General features: G+C 45.9%; 1 protein-coding gene across 1 annotated transcript in view; it reads right to left on the bottom strand.

Annotated features, from left to right (window-relative positions):
- Positions 1-17,976, bottom strand: part of ADARB2 (adenosine deaminase, RNA specific B2 (inactive)) — a 240,173-nt gene extending 222,197 nt beyond the window's left edge. The window contains exon 1 of the mRNA XM_018057337.1: positions 17,554-17,976. Within this exon, the coding sequence (XP_017912826.1) occupies positions 17,554-17,653 (100 nt within the window). The 5' untranslated portion in view covers positions 17,654-17,976. The remainder of the gene's footprint in view (positions 1-17,553) is intronic.

The following is a 19,882-nucleotide window of genomic DNA, read 5'->3' as shown; positions in this document are numbered from 1 at the left end:
AGCATGAAATTTGTTTTTTTTCTCACTGAACTTTAAGCAGAATTTCAAGTGCCAAGTCTCCGAAGCCAAGTGGGGCTATTAAGGGATAATTACTAATTATGCTAATTTGAGAAGTAGCTGCCTTCTCCTTCCCTGGTCATTCTGTGTATGTGCCACCCTCCTGAGAGGCCTCCCCTCCCAGGTGTCTCCGGGAGGACAGTACGTCCTGGGCCTCCACACGCTGCTCGGGAGGTTTATAGTCCATCAGAAGGGGAAAGAAGATGGCAGGGGTTCTAGGGCAGCCCGTGTCCTCGTCATCCATGATTTATGCTCGTTATTAATTTGTCCTGTGACAACAATATTTATTGTCCTTTGTACTCAGGCCAGAATCGTATACATTTAATTCCTAATACATCTGTATTTCTTCTCATCATCTTGGAACCTTCATAATAAGTTCTGAGCACCTGCGCCCACCACAGTGTTGGGAGGCACTGAAATAGGCACTGGGGGCCTCGTGGGTCTTAGATAATTATAACCCTTTCTCCTCAAAAGTTACTATTTACAATAAATACTAATGATGAATGCGTTTGGTTTGACCACCTGGACACTGTGACTGGCACACAGAGGAGAGGCTGGGTCAGTAGGAAAGGGATGATATTTGGAAAACGTCACCTTCAGTGGTGCAGAAGACTGTTCACCCCCTGACTTGCTCCAGCCCTGAGGAAGCGGGGAGACCTGCCTCGCCTGTGAACCTGGGGGTGATGAGGTCGTCTGCCTCACTTCTGGGCCCAGACCCAGGGAGGACCTGAGCCCACTGACTGCTTCCTGCTCTTCAGTCCCCGCCATCTGTTCCAGCGGTCACACCCATTCCTCCCTCCAGCCTCATCTCTTCTGTCACAACGAGCACTTCAAGGCTTCAGCTTTGCTCCTGACACCATTTCTCAACCTGTTCCAACCACGTGGAGCAGGGTTCCCAACGTGCTCCCGAGATGCCTGGGATGAGGGGGCGGTGACAACTGCATCAGGGCCCACTGTGCCCAGGTGTCCTGTGCAGCGTTGGTCGTGCTGGATATCAATCTGCTCAAACCTTAGGAGCCTCGAGCCCACGGTCACCTGAGGCCTGGCTGGTCTGGGGCTCCCAGGGTCCCTGAAACAGGCCATGGGCACCTCAGCCCAGCCCTGGGCACCTCAGCCCAGCCCTGGGCACCGCACCAATACTGGAGGCTCCTGTCTTGCAGTTGTGGCTGCCTGTAACCACCCTGCCTCCTATGATTCCTGTGGGAGTGGTGTTGTCACTGTCAGTATGACATGCTGGGACAGACTGAGGTCCCACAGCAGGAAGGAGACACAGCTGGCTCCTGGAGACGTGCCTGGAGAGGTGGGAGCACCTGTCTGCACAGGTTTGTGTGGCTCGGCTCTTGGATGAGGGCATGTTGTCCCCGGGTGGACTCATAGGGTGCCCTCCCACACTGAGCAGAGGAGAAAGGGGCCAACGAGAGGAAACCTGAAGATGTTTAGGGCTGGTTTACCATTTGCATCATCTGAAGTCACTTATCTTCTCAGTTACTCTCTCCTGTCTTATATGACAGGTTCCAGTCATCAGGGGCTGTGGCTGTCAACTACTCGGGCTCCTGAAATTGGGGAATGTGATCTCATTGCCCTGAAGATAACTGAGAAAGTTCTTCCTTTGTGCTTTCTGCAGGTTTACACGTGCAGGGTCCACAGGAACAATGCGTGGCTCAGAGGCCTTCTTTGGTGGCCCCCATTCATGTCAGATAAAGAAAGATGAAGACAGCTGAGCACTGAAGACTTGATGCCTTTGAACAGTGGTGTTGGAGAAGACTCTTGAGAGTCCCTTGGACTGCAAGGAGGTCAAACCAGTCAATCCTAAAGGAAATCAGTCCTGAATATTCATTAAAAGGACTGATGCTAAAGCTGAAACTCCAATACTTTGGCCACCTAATGTGAAGAGCTGACTCATTTGAAAAGACCCTGATCCTGGGAAAGATTGAAGGCGGGAGGAGAACGGGATGACAGAGGACGAGATAGGTGGATGGCACCACCGATTTGATGGACATGAATTTGAGTAAACTCTGGGAGTTGGTGATGGACAGGGAGGCCTGGCGTGCTGCAGTCCATGGCGGAGCAAAGAGTCGGACACGACTGAGTGACTGAGCTGAACTGATTCATGTCAGACTGACTTTTAGCTCCCAGGAGTCTCAACTGCCCAAGATTTCTGTTGCTCAAAATACACCTGTTAAAAAGCTTAAAAAATTCCAAATTACGCATGCCTAAGATCCATTAAGAAACGCACAGAACAGCAGAGTTATCAGCAGTATTTAAAGCGCATGTTTCCAACTCACTCCTGGTTCCTCTACGGCAGAGGCCAGAGTGACAGTGACTGCTTTCTTACATGTGCCTGACTCTGTGCACAGCTCCTGACACACAAAAGGTGCTCAAAACCATGCCTTTATGCAAAATGGCTGTTTTCCAAGCAGAAATAGAACCATTTGCCATCTTATAAAAATTCACATTTTTGGAAAGAATTCACACAGCTCTTAAACAAGCAAAAATTACATAAGTTTGACGGACTCTGTTACACACAGAGTGAGGAAATCTCCAGGTGTATTACGCGATTCTCTCCTTTCCTTCTGTTTTCTGGGCATGTTTTGCGTGAAGAAGCAGGCACAGAAAGCCCCGATGGAAGCAGGCTGTGTTGTCCCCGCTGCAGAGTCGGGGCTGCGAAGGTTCCCTGTCACCCCTTCTGGAGGGACCTCACTCAGTCTTGCTGCTGCTGATGAAAACCGCCGTCTCTATGTGCACTGGGCAGAATGGTTTACCTGCTAACAGGCAGGCCCCCTCGTTGTGACAGCACATTTCTCCATTTGTACTTTTGTTTTTTCATTCATGTTTGTGTACACCGTCAACCAGATGACATCAGATTTTGACAGTGGTCTTTGGGGGAAAATGTGTAGCTGGAAGGAGGCAGGTGGGCCTGAGCACCTGGAAGGGGACATACCTGGAGAGGTCACAGGTCACGTGATGGTGACAGAAGGTGAGTGGACACTGGCTGATAGTTTCACAGAAGTTATGAGTTGAACAGCACAGAGTCCCCACGAGACTTCCAGGGTCCTGACCAGCACTGTATCCAATAGGCCCACACTCAGGTGTACACAGACACCACCTGGGCACACCTGGACACACAAGTTCCCTCCTTAACAAACAGTGAGTGCTGGACAGCCACTGGAAGCATGTTTTGAGAGCAGCTAACACAGCAATACCCTCTCTACCCACACACACATACACACACACCCACAAACACACCTCCCCACACACCATACACACCCCCACCCCCACCCCCCCCACACACTGAGACACTGAGATTAGGGACAGCTGCTACTGAAAGACAGCTGGGAGCTTGGAGACATTTTTGCAACTGGAGAATTTTACTCAGGGTAGCACACCAGCAGGGAAGTTCAGGGAGGCTGCATAGATGGCCTGCCATGTATAACCAGAGCCCAGGTGTGACCTCTGCGTCAGGCCTGCTCTGGGCTCAGGGGCCCTTCCGTCAGATGCAGGTTGTACTTTCATCCACCCTCAGCTCTTCCCTGACCCAGCCTGGGGTCTGGAGCTGCTGCCAGCTCCACAGGACAATCGGGGAGGGGTCTGAAGAGACTGGCTCAGGCCACTCTCTGCTCAAGGTCAGTGGTGTGAGGCAGCCTCCCATTCTCGCTGCTGAAGGTAAGGGATCCAGGTCATTCTCCTGTCATACACATCAATACAATGTCACCAAGAACATTTACGTTTGTTCACAAAGGGATTTTACAAGTCCAGAAATCTACCTGTGTATGTTTACGTGGAATGATTTTATAAGTAAGATGTTGAACAGATGGGAAGAGCAATTTCAGTCCATTTGTGCCCATGGAGTTGCTTATATCCCCTTAATGCTAATGTTCTTTGTTATGCTGGGGAACAGGCTATTTACTTACAAGGGTCTCTGTCATTTAACTGCTTTGTTTCAGAGTTGACACTTTCAGGATCAGTTGTCATATACTGAGTTCAGATGTCCTGTTTGACTATTCTTTGCTGCTGCTGCTAAGTTGCTTCAGTCGTGTCCGACTCTGTGCGACCCCATAGACGGCAGCCCACCAGGCTCCCCCGTCCCTGGGATTCTCCAGGCAAGAACACTGGAGTGGGTTGCCATTTCCTTCTCCAATGCATGAAAGTGAAAAGTGAAAGGGAAGTCGCTCAGTCGTGTCTGACTCTTCGCGACCCCATGGACTACAGCCTATCAGGCTCCTCTGTCCATGGGATTTTCCAGGCAAGAGTACTGGAGTGGGTGCCATCGCCTTCTCTGGACTATTCTCTATCCAAATCTAATTTGTAAGCCACTTTTCATCCATTTACTCAGTGAATTTGAAACAGAACCTATATGTTTACTTGTGGCTTCAAGCTGATTTTGACTTGTACACCAGACAGACTCTGAGCTAGTTTAATTTAGGAAATTGGAACATTAAATATATTCTTTATACATGGAAGTTTATGAAAAATATCCTGTACACCAACACAGACACACACAAGATAGGTCAGGATGCTCTCCTTTTAAAGCCAGATGCACAAGAAGGGTATTTACGTAAGGTTTTAGAACATTCAGATTTAGTTCCAGGGTTTCACTGAGTGAGGGATAGGCTTCATTTTCACTGCAAGAGATCAATTTGAATATGACCATAAACTCTGTGCTCACTAGATATACCTTTTTGCGTGTGTTGTGTGTGCAGAGGTTGTGTATATACAGTTGCGTATATAGGAGTGTGTCTATAGACACTGTACATGCAGGTGTTGTGCAAGCAGGGGTTGTGTATGTACAGCACTCAGGCTTTCTATTGTTGTATTTGATTTTTAAAAATAGAATTTAAAATGTCTTCACCTCTAATATTAATTAATTATGGTTGTTGAATATTTTTTACCTTGTACAACAATTAATATTTACTTTGGAGTGAGTGTGTATTATTTAGATAATCTGAACAATGAAGATGTTGAATGTCTGAGTTGGTTGAACAATCTCTGAAGATTTCTTCAACCATCCAGTCAGATAATTGGAGGCTACGTAAGCAAAGGCTACTTAAGTACAGTTGTATATAAGCATGTGTATGCATAAATATATGTGTTTACCTACATGCAAATACATCCCCACAAATACACATTCATAGTCACACACTCACACATTACGATGTTATGAGCTGGCTCTATGCTCAGCACCTCTGCGAAAACCAGAAGCACAGAGCTCCCCCTCCCCCTGCCCCGAGACTTCCATCTTGCTCCATGCGGCAGCACTCACAGGCATTGCGGACATTCTCCAGATGTTTGCTCAGGAACCCCCTAGAGACAATGAGCCCCTGCTTCCCAGGGATCTGCATGTTTGCCTCCACAGCAGGGCGGTGGGTCCTCACCAAGAGCACCTGGCTGAATACCAAAGGTTCTGGGTCCAGGTCTGGTTCCTCATTGTCCATCTCTTGGAAGGAGACGCTTGCCTCGGGGTCCCCCTTCCCTCATCCAGAAACAAAGAGGACCTTTATTTAACCTCTCAGGAAGGAAGGCATAGGACTGATTCTGCGGAGAAAGAGCCTCCATGGTGGGGCAGGGGGGAAGGGAACCCACCTCAGAATATCCTGGTTCACACCACCTTTAGCTAGAAATGGAGGTCTTTGCCGGGCGGGAAAGGACACAAGAGGCTGAGTGAAATAAAATCCACATAGGTTACATCATCAGATCAGCCGGGAACACTCATGACAAAATAATCAAGAAAAAGTATTCCAGGCATTATCTCATCAAGCCTAAGGGTCAGTTGGATTCTACGAGTACTTCTCATCCAATACAGACTTTATGGTTTATATACTAGAGGGATCACGGTGACAAAGATGTAACATGAATTTTCTGGCCCTTATTGAGGTGGAGAAGATGTTTCTTGGAAGAGGACTTTGATGAACCCACGGTGTGTTTAGGTTTGGGAAATGTCTCTAAAGGTAAACAGAATATAACTTCTGTCTGTTTCTGGCAGAGTTGTGTCCCTACCACAGACACACACAGAGGGAGATCACATGGGGACGCAGGGTGTGGCCTTGGGGGCGGCCAGCCCTGCTGACATCTGACTCCCATCTCCAGCTTCTAGGACTGAGAGAGAATAAATTTCTGCTGTGGTGTTTGTTATACAGCCCTAGCCAACTAATATACTGTCTATCTAGATTTTTTTGTACAGTTAACTTAGTCTAATAAGTACCCCAAACCCTCTCTATTCTAAATTTTGTCCTAAAAGTTCATTTATAGGTCACCTAAATATGACAATGTTTTGCTAATCTCTGAGTGAATGTGTGTATGTATATGTATATATATATATACATATACAGATATATATATGCACATATATATGTATGTGAAATATACGAGAAATATATATATCTTACAATCTACAGTTCAAATATTGTTCCATTTTATAAGGAAATGGAGTAGCAGAGAGGAATTTCTGGAATCGAACAGTGTAGGTGCTCAATAAATATTAGTGACTAATTTTAGTTCTTACTGTCTAAGGGCCACATGGGCAGTGGGTTGAATGGCCTCAGCATGGCTGGTTTACATGTGATGAACCAAGACAATCTTGTTGAAAACTGAATACCAGGGTCTCAACTAGATGAATCTTTCACAGTTTGCCCTCCCTTGTGTTTTGCTAACCTTTCGAGTGAGGCTGACATTCTGTAAAATAGACACATCCAACCTTATGAACATTTAGTTCTATACTTTCCCTGGGATGCGGGTAAACTCAACATCCCCCTGCTCCCGGACCAGGGGGCCCAGTGGTGTCACATACAGAGTGTTGCACACCAAGTAACTATTTATTTTATTATGAATACTTCCAAACGGGATGTAGCATTCAGTCTAGTATATGGTTTCAATTTTTAACAATGTGCATTTTTCATTGTCTTCCTGATGTTCAAGTTTGGAGACTTCCCTAAGCATCATTATAGAGAAATACCAAGACCCACTGGAGCAGCCAGCATCACTGCAGCCAGACCAGGCAAGTTGCGCTCTGAAGAGTTTTATCTCCTGGCTCTGCACCCTGGTCATCCACTTAATTTATGAGTGTGAGATGGAGACAAAGATGGATGGATGGATGGAGAGACAGATTGCCCCAAGACCGTCTCAGGTAAGAGAGAAGAAAGACCAGGAAATGTGCCATCTACACAGATACAAGGGACGAGTCCAGTGATTTGCCTTTCCCACAGGGTATCCTGTGTCCACAGCCCTGAGTGGACACAGTGGTGGGATGGCCTCCCATGACCACTGGGATGAGCCCTGTGTCCTACTTTGTATCTCCTCCGGACAGAGAGATGCCAGCCATCCCGCAGGTGAGACGCCGGCTTTACGCATGTGCTAGACTTCTGGTCTGCATAGACGCACACAAGTTCTGCCCTCAGCCACGAGGACAGAGTGGAACCTCTGGGCAACGAGAAGCAGGGTGGAAGCTGAGCCTGGGGCAGTGCCTGGGCCTGCCTTGGAGGAGGCGTTGGGGGCTGGCTGCAGTAGGATGGACTCAAGGACAGATGTGCACCCCTGAGGCGGTGTGGGGTGCGGATACTCCAGAGCCCAGGCTGAAGGCACAGGGTGGAAAGGCCGAGAAGTCCTCAGGGTCAAGGGTGTGTGGGCACCAGTGTTGCCAAGAGGCACCTTGGGCATTCTCTGGCTCCGAGGGTGGCCCCTCATCCCATCTACACAAACACCCTTGAGCATGCCGACTGGTGGGGAGGGTTGGGGGGCTGGCTTGGCAAAGGGCAGCACGGTGCTGCCCTGCTTCCTGAGGGAGTGGACTATCTCTTCAGCATGGACCACATGGCCATGTTGAGATGTGCTTTCTGACTCAGAACATTTCCCAGAACTTCTGGACTGCTTAATCCCTGACGTTTAGTGCAGTGCAGACACATAAAGACGTCCCATGAACGTCTGCTGAATGAGCACACTCAACGTTCCACACGAATGACTCGAAAATAAGTCAGTAGGTGCTCTTTATAAGTGAATTCGGCAACAGCCATTGGTTGATGGTGTACAGTGAGAGAGCCGGTGTGCTAATTTCTGGGAACACACTGAGTGTACCTGGCTCCCGTCCTCCAAGGACCATCTTGCACACAGACCAACACCCACCAATCAAACCTGCAGAGAATTAATGAAACAAGAAGGGGAGAAGCCATGTCCTTCCCGAGGGGTCATCACACCAGGTGACTTACGAAATCGCCAGTAACCCCTCACTCAGTTCCTCTTGTGGTTTGTAAACTGTAGCAGCTCATGCCATCTGCACCCAGTCTCTTTAGAAAAGCTTCCCTCTTACTATATTCTGATTATTGCTTCAAGCAACTTTATTTCCAAAATGAAATCAACGTTCTCAGTGGATCTTAACTGATCAGCTAATATGTTTTGACACTGCAGAGGGGATAACAATGCTCAGACCTACAGAAGTTTGCATTTTAGTCATTTAATTTTTATATATGTAGTTTCACCTGAAATGATAAAAGAAATTCAATTTTGTAAAATATATGATAAAAATGAGCATTAAAATTCCCATAGGACCTACAACTGTATTGGGTCACAGAGTCTGTTTTCATTTCCTATGATTGTACATTTGTGTATCTATTCCCCAAATTCAGTATAAACTCAGAGAAAAGGAGGACTCTGTCACCATTTTTTTCCTGTGCCTTTGTAGTTTTAGGTCTTTGCCCAGTCGAGAGCAGGTGCCCGAGGTGTCACAACTGCAAGTGAATAAAGGCACTCACACAGGTCGAATCTAGCCCTTGTCTGAGTACACACACAATGTCTAAGGCAAACTGCAAAGAGAGCAGAGCTGGGACTCGTATCCTGCACTTTCAATCAAGGGCCTGCTCTGTTGTGGAAGATACAGAAAATAAAGCGCAGAAAGGTGAGCTCCGACCAGAGCACAGGAAGAAAGAGACCTGGAAGTTACTCTCTGTTTCTCCCTCCCCTCTCCTGTCAATAGCCCCACGTGCCGCCATGGTTTCTGTTTCTCGTATTTTATGACATAAGAGGATAGATTAATTTTTATTAGATGCAATAACAAAAAGATATATTTTACTTCTTGATGAAATTATAAAATGAAAAGATGTTTTCCTCAATGCTAAACATCACGATCATAAACCAAGTTTATTTTTTCACTGTCTTTTAAGGAGTCCATCCTCTCAAGACTTTTTTCTCCACTTGATTTTTAAAATGTTCATCTAAAAATGAGTATGTGTTAGACTTCTGCTATTCCAGACAGCTGATGGACAATCTTTTAATATTTCAATATTCATTATTTCAAAAAATATTTACATATATCTTAAATCTGTCATCTGTATATATTGTTTGCATTTATTAGTAGCCTACAGAAAGTATAATTTTTAATAACTTGAACTCTATTCATTATCTACATATAAAAGCCCCAAATAAATTTAACTCCCCTAAAAGGTGGTAACAATAAAATATGAACTGCACATTTTTCAGATCTAAAATGAGAAACCTTCTTATCCTAACTGCTTGGGGAGAGAAGATCCCCCCAGTTTCCACCAGCCCTGAGCAGATCCCTGTCTCCAGTTCTGGGAGGGGCTGGTGCAGGGACACACGTGCTGCCCCCAAAGCCACCGTCAGGGGGACAGCATTTGCTCTCTGTTCAGTATCCTTCAAGGATATTGCATTCCCTGTCCTACTGTGACAGAGATTTAAAAAGCTACTATTTATCCTCAGGATATATCAATGATTTTGATTTCAAATTCACTTCTTCCTCAGAAAGGAAATTAGCAGCACAGACTCATCTGAATTAAAAAAAAATTCTCCTTGAACTGTATGTTTTGAATGAAAAAGTCACTTTCTGTTAGAATTCTGTTAGAATTCAGAAGGTCCTTTACAAAGTTTCATCCGCAGTATGAATATTTAGAGTGGAAACACAAACAGGGCATCTTTACATCTGTGGTTAAAGCGGGTCTTCCACGTTTTTACTCGGCTAAGGGATAGGAGAAGGTGTGATGCTTAATATTGTTTTGCGCAACACCCAGATTAAAACAAAAATCTTTTAAAGTTGTACACGACAGGCAGTACCTGAGCTTGTGCACCTTCCATGGTCTGATGGGGACGGTGTTTCCTGTGAGGACACGGGCTCCGCAGCCGCCAGCCAAACGCAGAGGGAGCATCTGCTCTGGACAGGGACGAGCGGACACAGCCCGGCTTGCGGGGAGGAGGCCAGGGTCTGCTTTGCTGACGTGTCTGTCATGTTCATTATACTGGACTTTTCCAAGAGCAATTAAACTTTTAGGAAATATTGCAATAATTTTAAAGAGAGGCCATCTGTGTACTTCCGATGGAGTTAGGCTGATAAAGTCATTTTTAAATCAATTATTGGTGTTCTAGGAGCATGCTGTGAGCTACTTTATCACGATTCCCAAGTCCTGCTTCTGAGAAACGGAGCCGCCCCACTTTCTATTTGATTTTAACACAGAGAGGATTTGACTTGGGCTCCAGTTTCAGAAAACTGGGTCCCCTCTGTCCTACTTTCATGCCATATTTGAGAAATCACGTAAGACATTGCACAGTGATGAGGCAGGTCTTCTATCAGCGGAAGGAAACAAGAATTAGAGATTGCATCTCAAATAAATGGAGCAGTAAAGATTAATTAAACCTGTGAAAGTCTGCAAAGCACATCCTGGCTGAGGCATTTAAAGGAACACTTTCTATTGTGTGCGACCCCCTGGAAGCCCTGAGCTAGCATTTTGGTGGCAGAGTCATGTCTGTAGAGCAGAGATTCCAGAAAGGAGGATTTGCTAATGCATTCTGAGCAATGTTCGCTGTTTGTTTATCATCCGAAAGGTGACGCGGCCGCAGAAAGAAGCCTCGACCTCTTTGTGGGAGACCTCAGTGGGCGCTGGTATAAACTGCTTGGTGGAAAGGATGGAACCAGATTGTAGCTGAAGGGAGCAGGTCATCGCAGTGGAGGGGCTAACTGTCCTTGCCCACTTTCCGCCTACGCCCCAGCTTTCCTCCCCAGTCAGGGGAGCTGTGGACGGCAGCAGGCGTGGACGTGAGCTGGAACATCCCAGCCTGAGCCCCTCGCTGGGCCTCTTCAGCTGGGGCTGTTCTGTCTGCCTTCTCTGCACCGAGGCAGTGAGCCTCCTCCAGGCGCATGATTTTAAGTGAACTTCGCTTTAAAAAAGCTTTTAAAATTGCATCTCTTAGGGATTCAAAGAAAATGATCCTAAAATCCTAAAGTCACCTGAACGTTTGTAGGTCTCTTCCGTCTTTAATGCTACTCTTTATCATTACAAATGTCCCATTTATTGGACACTATTTCTTAATCAAGCATAAAATGCACTCTTTAGTATGAATATAAAATTTATATTCCACGCTTAATTTTTTTGAGATTTAAAAATTTTTTAACATTAACTTGATAATTTTCATAATTTAAACAAGATGATAGTGAACTTGTGTGTGTCTATTTTATGACACAAAAGGGACACTGACTAGCCACTTTCTTACCAGAAACCAGATACTGGTTGCAGGCATTCTCCATCCATGAAATAATAAAATGAAATTATTTTCATACTTAAATTATTTCATACTTAATACCTGCAACTATAATAAAAGATGACTAAATATCCATGGTGTTTGGAGAGAACTTAGTCACTCAGAATAACTCTTTATTTTCAAATATTTATCATTTATCATTCTTCAGAAAAAAAACTGGCTGTCTTTGCAAGCAGCCAAGTCTATTTTGGGGAAAATTATCGATAGCTTAAAAAGCAAACATTTCCACTTCTGAGTTGCTGTTTCTTGGTTGGGATTCCTGGGAAAATGAATTCACTCACAAGTGTGTGGATGGACAGTCACGGCGCTCAGAGCCGCCTTTGCTGTGACTGTTGAAACAAGGTCAGGAAACCAGGCAACAGCCCCTGTCCCCGACTCTTTCTAAATAAAATAAACAAGGAAGTAAAATTTTAATCACCCAAGAGAGGTGTTTGGAACTGAGGTACAAACATATGTGAGTATAAGAGGCTAGGTTTTAAATCTCTCAGCTTGCCCTCCTCTTTCTGTCTCCTGATCCCACAGGCAGAGACCAAATTCATGAGTGGATCAAGAATTAAGCAAGATGTTTCCCCTCTTTTTGAAAGTAATGTTCTTTTCTTTGACAGTGATATGTTCTTAAGGGAATTATAATGCATTATTAGTGAGGAATAAACAATTCTCTTTGCATAATCCTGTATGCCACAGCATGTATTTCTGCATTTCAGTGCAGGAGAACCATTTAACTGAACAGACAGGGGTTAATTTGGCTTCACTGTTCACAGCAACTCGACAGCATGAGCGGGTCTTGGCCGCGCTAAGGCAGCGTGTGGCTGTGTGGTTTTTCCTTGTGATGTATACGCTCGGGGAAAGGCCAACACTCAGTAGTTTGAATATTTTGCGAAGCACCTTGCGCTTTCCATATTTCACTTGGACATTCATCTTTCTTTCCTTTTTTTTTCCAGTTTAGAAATGGCTAAAATAAGTACCTTTAAAGTCTCACCTATTATATGAAAATTTATCCTTTTAGAAATCTTGTTTGCTAGTAATTAAGAGCTCCATTTACCGATGTGGCATTCAGAGATAATATTTTTAAATGATGAAGATCCGCGGTATTATTTTTGGTTTTATGAGTTGTTCAAAACTGTCCACATTACAAAAACAGTGACTTTCATTTTCTAGCATTTTAGAAAAAGAGGCAGGCAGACATACAAAATGCTCAGGTGTTTCAGCTGTCTTCACTCTATGTATAGGTATACACGCACACACACAACCACAAACATCTACGGTTTTTAAATTGAACATTGAATGCTTTCAGGGCAGAAGTTGTCTCTCCATGCCTCAAGAAAAGAAAGCTGCAGTTTCCTTATTCTGCATATCCTTATGTGACGCCCCTCTGGGGCAGCACTTCTCCAACAACCCAATCACCACTGTTTAGCGATGGATACATGAGCCTCATATTTTTATTCTAAATTCAAGTTCACTCATCATATCTAATGCCCTTGAAGCAATCTCAAATTACTGCTATTACACGGGTCACTAGAAACCAGAGGTACTAATACACATTTTAAAAAGAGAAAGGAAGAAAAAGCCCTTACACAATTAGAGGGCGAACAGTTCCGTCAGTTTAATTTCATCACTAAATCCAGCCCTTGATCCGGAGCTGCCGGCCAGCGAGGCTAGTGCGTGCAGGGATGCTTGGCTGCAATGCAGGAGGCAGGCAGTCCCACCAGGTAGGATGAGCCCACCGGCCTCTACCACCTTCATCTGTGGCCCATGTTTCTATTTCATCAGCTTTTCATGGAATGCCATTTCACAACAAGCCTGAGTCTGCCATCCACATGCTCTCCTTATCCTGCCCCTTTGGCCAACTTTCCCCCGTATTTCCCCAAGTTCATGACTGGCTGTTCCTGCCTCCTCCTGATTCATCAGCTTACTTACTTCTGCAGAGCTACCCCCCAATTTTCTAGAACTCTGTGTAAGGGATTTTCTTGGAATAATACGTGAAATTCAAGCATTAACTTGGCTTGCTGTCAAACGCCTCAGAAAAGACAGGTGGTGTGTTGATACTGCATTCAGCTGGATCTACTTGCCAAGGATTGTTTCTACAGCATTTCAAATAGTTCCCCAAAGTTCCCCTTCTCTGTGTTAGTGACTAATGCACTTCACTTAAAACCCCGTCTTCCTATTTACCTCCTGGAACCAACTGAATTTGTATTGGTTCTCAATCCATTTCCTAATATATTTGTATTTAAAGAGCAATCTTTTTTTTTTTTTTAATTTGCAGAGACTTCAATTGTTTTATACACTGTATGTATTCATGGGTCAAATGTTAAAAATATTTTATTTACAAAATGCATTTCATGACAATACACAGTTTCTTTTTGGGAAACTACTCTCACGAAAGAAAGCTCACCAAGAGATCAAAAGAGAATATGTACACTATTTTAATAATTAAAAAATACACCTATTCAGTTCCTCAGGCATATTTCCCTGGAGGTTTCCATGGTTCAGGGAGCTGATACATGTAAGTGACTTATTTTATATGCTATCCTGTTCTGATGGTACCGCCTTTTGTGCTGCCTGCTTGAGCTGATGCTAATTTAAGAAACCTTCCACCTTTGCCTTTACTACTCAGGGTTAAAATATGCACCTTTTACAACCTTTTACAATATCCACACCTTCAGTTCTTTTGTACCACGTGCAGGTGTGACTCTAAGACCAGTATGGACAGGCTGCGTGCAGACCTGCACAGTCTCACCCGGGACTGGAAGGCCCAGCGCGGCCTCCAGGATTCTCCGCGAGGACCTGGCTAAGAGGGTGCTCCATGTGGGAGGCAGCAGGCAAGTCTCCTAAACTACACGTGCAGCCAGGATTTCCTGGAAGTCTCTGCACAAGACACAAGCAGAAGCTGATGGGGCTCATGTGCGACAGGGGAAGGAACCGTCCTTAACCATGGTGTGGGTGCACATGTTGCTGAGCAGGTGGCCGTCCTGAACCATAGTGTGCAAGTGAGATGGGAACACTGTCCTTTGCTCAGCTTTTCAAAAAAACTGCCTTTCTTTTTTGCATAAAAAGTCAAAATTTGACATTTCTTGTTTGTACAGAAAATGTAAAAGATCCATAAACAATTTATAAGATACAGTCCCAACTGAAAAATAACACACAAAGAAAAATGCAAAAATGGATGGCACTGAGTCCTAATGAAATAACAGGAGGATTGGGGGTGGGGAGATTTGCTTAGTGTCTTTTTAAAAGTTTACCTGAGAGACAAATGCAGGTCATTCCTAGTTAATACCCGAAGTCATATTTTGCGACCAAGTTTTTTTTTTTTATTTTTTATGATATAGACTGTTTTCTGTGTGGTATCATGACTAAAACATATCTCCTACAGGAAAAAAAATTCATTTCCAAGGCTCTGCATCCTATGTAATAATAAATGGGAGTATCGTGTCAATTCCACACTTATACTATAGCAACAGAGCTTTTATTTCAGATCCTATAGATTATTCTGACAATAAAAAGCATAATAAAGAAATCTCAGGAAAGCCACGTTTAGAGAATTTTTATAGAAACCAGTAGCATTTTGGTTAACAGCTCCAGGAAACTAAAAATTATGATGCAAACAAAATGATTCTTGTTTGTGAGAATAGGTGGAAATACGATTATCACTGGCAAAAAATGTACATTTACTTTAATTTATTCATTTACATAGGAAAAGAACTCTTTCTGGGTGCTCACAATCACTGGCTTTACTTAGTATTCAATAGAGCCTTATCAAAATTCCTTAACAGCCACCCAAACACACATGGGCTTTAAATTGTGACAGATACAGAGTTTTTTTTTATTAGATAAGCTTAAAAGTTGAGACTATTCTATTCTATTTCTGCTGTTAAAACTCATGAATATTAGAACATAATTTAAATTCACCACTGTCCTGATAGAAGAGGGGAAAAAAGCATCTGTAATAATTAGGAATTATATACAGACTGATCTATTCCCAGGAAAATGCAAATAAAGAGCTCTGTAATTGTTGTTTTCTTTTCATTGACCACACACACCTACACTGCTAACTTTTCCTTAAGAAGTAAACACTTAGATATTTGATTTGACTCATCCACCATGATAAGCTGTTGGCAGATGACATAGGAAACTTCACCTCACAGATAAATTTGCGAGTAACCGGAATTAGTACACACATCCTGAATACCTTTTCCTACTTCATTTTTGGCTATAAAAATTAAGAGACTTGGTATATTAAAAATAAAGTATATAAATATTTCACATAAAATTTTATTTTGAATTGTTATAGTTTATAGCCAATGAAGTCCTCCTTCAGATTTCTTGCTTTCCTTTCTGAAAATGAATCCCTTCTAAGCTAACATGACTGCCTGTAAATTAAAGCTACAAAAAATGAATTTGGAGAAAGACATGAGTGGTCATCAGCTTCTATTTTCTTTCTATAGGTTTTGCTTTGTTGTAAAATATTGTTCCATATGTTTCCATTTTAATATTTAAATATACTAAATAAAAATACTGGAACACATGAACACTTGAAGCATAAAAGGCAATGTTTCTTTTTCATTACTTTAAAAATTTATACTCATTATTAAATTCTGTGTTTTTTTTTTTTTTCAATATCATTGTCACTTTCTGTTAGCATTGTTTTTGGAAGACATTGACCAGATCTGTTTCGGAGTGAAATTTTCAGGGAACAAAGTGAGTAGCCAGCATTCTTTGCAGCAGCTCAAGAGTTAAACCAGAATTACAGATTCACCCCCCCACACCAAGGCTCTGAAGCCCTCCTAGAAGCTGTCACCTAGCTCCCTGCCACCCTGACATGTAATCATAATGAATGGCTGTGTGCTCTTGGCATTTATTCCTTCAAACCGGCCGGTTAATTTCTACTACAGGAAGAAGTCGGGAAGGGCTCGGGACCGTTTGGAAGCAGTTAGGAGGAGATGGGGCAGAAACTTGTCTTAGGCCTCGGCAAGGATGTTGGGGAAGGAGGTACATGTTCAACCACAACTAACTCCGCATCCTCCAGCAGAGAAACCGGGAAACCTGACACACGATGGTTGTGTCTTTCCCCGTGTTCTTTAGGGCTCTTTGGTCACTTAAAAAAAACCCAACACGTTTCAGATAATAACTGAACTTTCTCCTGCAGGCTCATGACATAAGGGGCGGCTGACATAAGTTCATCTCTGGGAAAGAGGGGGCCACACCGAGGGCTCCGGCCACCTTCCAGGGACAGACACCAGCAGGACGGCGCCCAGGGCCGTCCTCCTGGCGGAGCAGCGGCCGGCTGCGCCCTGCCCCCGAGGGGACCCTGAGCTGCCCACCCGACGACTAACTTCTGGGGCTCGTTCGTCTCCCAGCACCTGGGGAGCCAGGCTCAAACCTGACACCAGGCACTTCCTCTCCCCTCCTGGTTTGCAGCTTTCCTCATCTCTAACGAGCTGCGATGCTTGTTTCTCTTTTCATGCATTAATTTCTGCTTATTTCCCTCGGACGAACCCTGTTCTCGCTGCAGGTCCCCGTGTTTACAAAACAGCCGGCACCGCTCGGAATAGAAACTGTCACCCAGCGTGGGGAGGCGGTTGCTAGGGTTTTGCCCACTCCCGCCTCCAAGACAATTGGGATGGAGAAGCTGGCGCGAGGTCCGTCCCTCGTTCTTAGGGGCGCTTAGGGCTTAGGCGAGCGTTTCCTTCGGCACCGGCGTCTGTGCGCGACGGTCAGCAGCCGTGCCGGAGGCCGCGGAGGGCACTGTCTTCCGCGGGGACCCCGCTTGGTTGGCCACCCCCTCGGGCTTGCGGAAGCCTGGGCGTTCACGGAGGGACCTGAACTCTGGAGCGGGGCGCTCGGAGGGCCCCGGCCACGTCGCCCCAGCATCCCGAGGGAGGCCGCTAGAAGCGGGCAGGGCGCGCAGACAGAGGCTACGCGCGTCGCGGAGAGTGCGCGAGAGGCGGCGCGGAAGCAGGTCCTTACCTTTCCGCTTGGCCCGCCGCCTCCTCCTCCGCTTGGACTTGCATTTGAGTTGACCGCTCAGCCCTCCGGACGCTCTGCTGGTCCCCAGGACCGATGCCATGGCAGCGGCCGGCGAGTGGACCCGGGCAGGAGTCCTCTCCAACACTCTCAGCTTTCCGGCTCCGGCCGCGGCCGCCGGGGACGCTCCTGCGGATCGGGGGCCGGCTCACTTTTCGGGGCTGCACGCTCGCACTCCTGGCGTCTCCTCTGGAGGCTCTCTGTCACCGTCTCCTTTGGCGGCTCTCTGTCACCTGCGTCCAGCCGGGCAGAGCCGGCGGTCTGAGCCCGCACCAAGCTCGCAGGCCGGGACCGCGGAGCGCCCGCCGCCCCAGCCGCCCCAATCTGGGCTCCGCGCGCAGGCTCTACTTTGGCACCTCTGCTAGTTGTTGGGCACCAGCCACTTTGAAGCCGATCACGCAGGGAGCCTGTCTATTTGCTGCTGCGAAGTCTAATTAGATCCAATCACGGCCGTCCGCCGGCTCTGACATCAGCGCTGCCAGCCCGTGCGCCCCTGTCAGCAAACTCAGCTCCGGTTTGGACGGCGGAGCTGCCCTGGGCGCTGGAAAGGGAAGGGGCCAGCCGGGGAGGGAGGGGAGCGGGCCGAGCCGGCCTCCCTGCGCGAAGCCCTAGGGGGCAGCGGACTGAGGAGTCCGCCCAGCCCTGCTCCCGCAGGCCGCACGGGCAGGGCACCCGGCTCCCGCGCTCTCAGGCGCAGGGACCCCGCCTTTCACCAGTTTCTAACTAGTTAATCCATCGCACACCGGGGTGTCAAGGGGGAAATCTCTCTCTAAGAAATACCGAACCCTCGCTTCCTCGGCCAGGGGCTAAGATTTGCAGTTCCCTGGGAGACAGCCTCTTAGGGGTATTCATTTTTCAGAACCCGCATGTTTGTCTCTTTGGTTTTCTCCTTCACATCCCTTGGCTGTTCCGTCTGCAAAGGAAGAAATGCTGCATAAAGACGCGGGGGTTCGGTCGGAGCCTGATTTTTAAGGCAGGGATGTCAGTAGGTTGCTCTATTTAGGGAACAATGAAATGAAAGGCAGAGAGGGCTTTTATCTGATAGTTTTATCACCGAGTGTAACATTCGGATGAAACAAAGTAATATTTACCAGGAGGAAGATTGCAAATTGAACCAGGTTTGAACAAATTTTCTCAGGGTTATCCTGTGTTTTTCAAGACCATACTTATGGAACGTTAAAAATCTAACATAAAATTTAAGAAGGAAAATAATCCAGCCATCTTCATTGCATTTTGCATTTAAATCACATAGGCTGTTAATTATAACAGTAATGGTTTGGAAAAAAAATCCACTCTAAAAGTCATTAGCGTTAACAGGATGATGCAAAAATGGCACACAAATATTTCTATTTCCTACTTTACATACACCCTTTTCAAGCTCCTCATGGACTTAGAAATCTCCAGATAATTTTCTTTATATGAGAAAAAAGTACTCCCTCTGGGGAACATTGGAAGCAATTGGGAAGTTCGGATGTGCTGTTATGCGGGGGGCTGGGGGTCTTGGCTCAGCTCTCACACTGACTGAGGGGAGAGGAAGGCGTCTGCATCCAAGGCCAGCCCCGCTGCTATGCCTCTGCTGAGCGGTGTAGACTAGCCTCACTCTGCTCATCTGTGTAGTGGGGATCACCACCTTTACTCCTGCTCGAGAATCAGTACAACAGCGACTGGCTACACTGATCACTTTGTGATTATCTGGTAAATCAGTGGGTAAAATTTTTTGAAAGAATGAGCACACATTCTTCCAGTTAGCCTCAGAAAGGAGGGGCTTGTGTATTTCCCGCTTAGGTGTTTAAGTGTCTGGCTCATTTCAGGCTGATAAACGCAGTCACGCCAGGGTCCCTCTATGTGCCGGGTTCAACCATTTCCTGCTACCAACCTCACAGCCCACCTCTGCTGCTCTTTCTCATGAATCCTGGAGAAGTGCATCGCCCGCCCACGTACTCTCTATAGCGTGAGAGATATTTGAGAGCGTCAACTGTGTCTGGAAATGCAGCTGTAGGACTCCCCCTGTGGAAACTCAGAGTCAGTACCAACCCATACTTTCCCTGTGTAGCCTTTTGCAAAACACTAGTCCCCGAGTCCAGAAGCCAAGGGGAGATCGAGCAAATGCGCCTTCCAGCCTGATTGCATTTACCAAGCCCCTCCTCACCTCCCATCATCAAAGATTCTTTCTGTGAGGCATGGGTGCCCTGGCCCCCTGGTTGGAGGGTGGATGTGTTCACCGGGTACTACAGCTTCCAACCCACGAGGGGGTGTAGTCAAGGCCACACAC

This window comes from Capra hircus, chromosome 13 (assembly GCF_001704415.2).
Source record: "Capra hircus breed San Clemente chromosome 13, ASM170441v1, whole genome shotgun sequence".
Classification (NCBI taxonomy): Eukaryota; Metazoa; Chordata; class Mammalia; order Artiodactyla; family Bovidae; genus Capra; species Capra hircus.
This window is presented reverse-complemented; position numbering and strand designations above follow the sequence as displayed.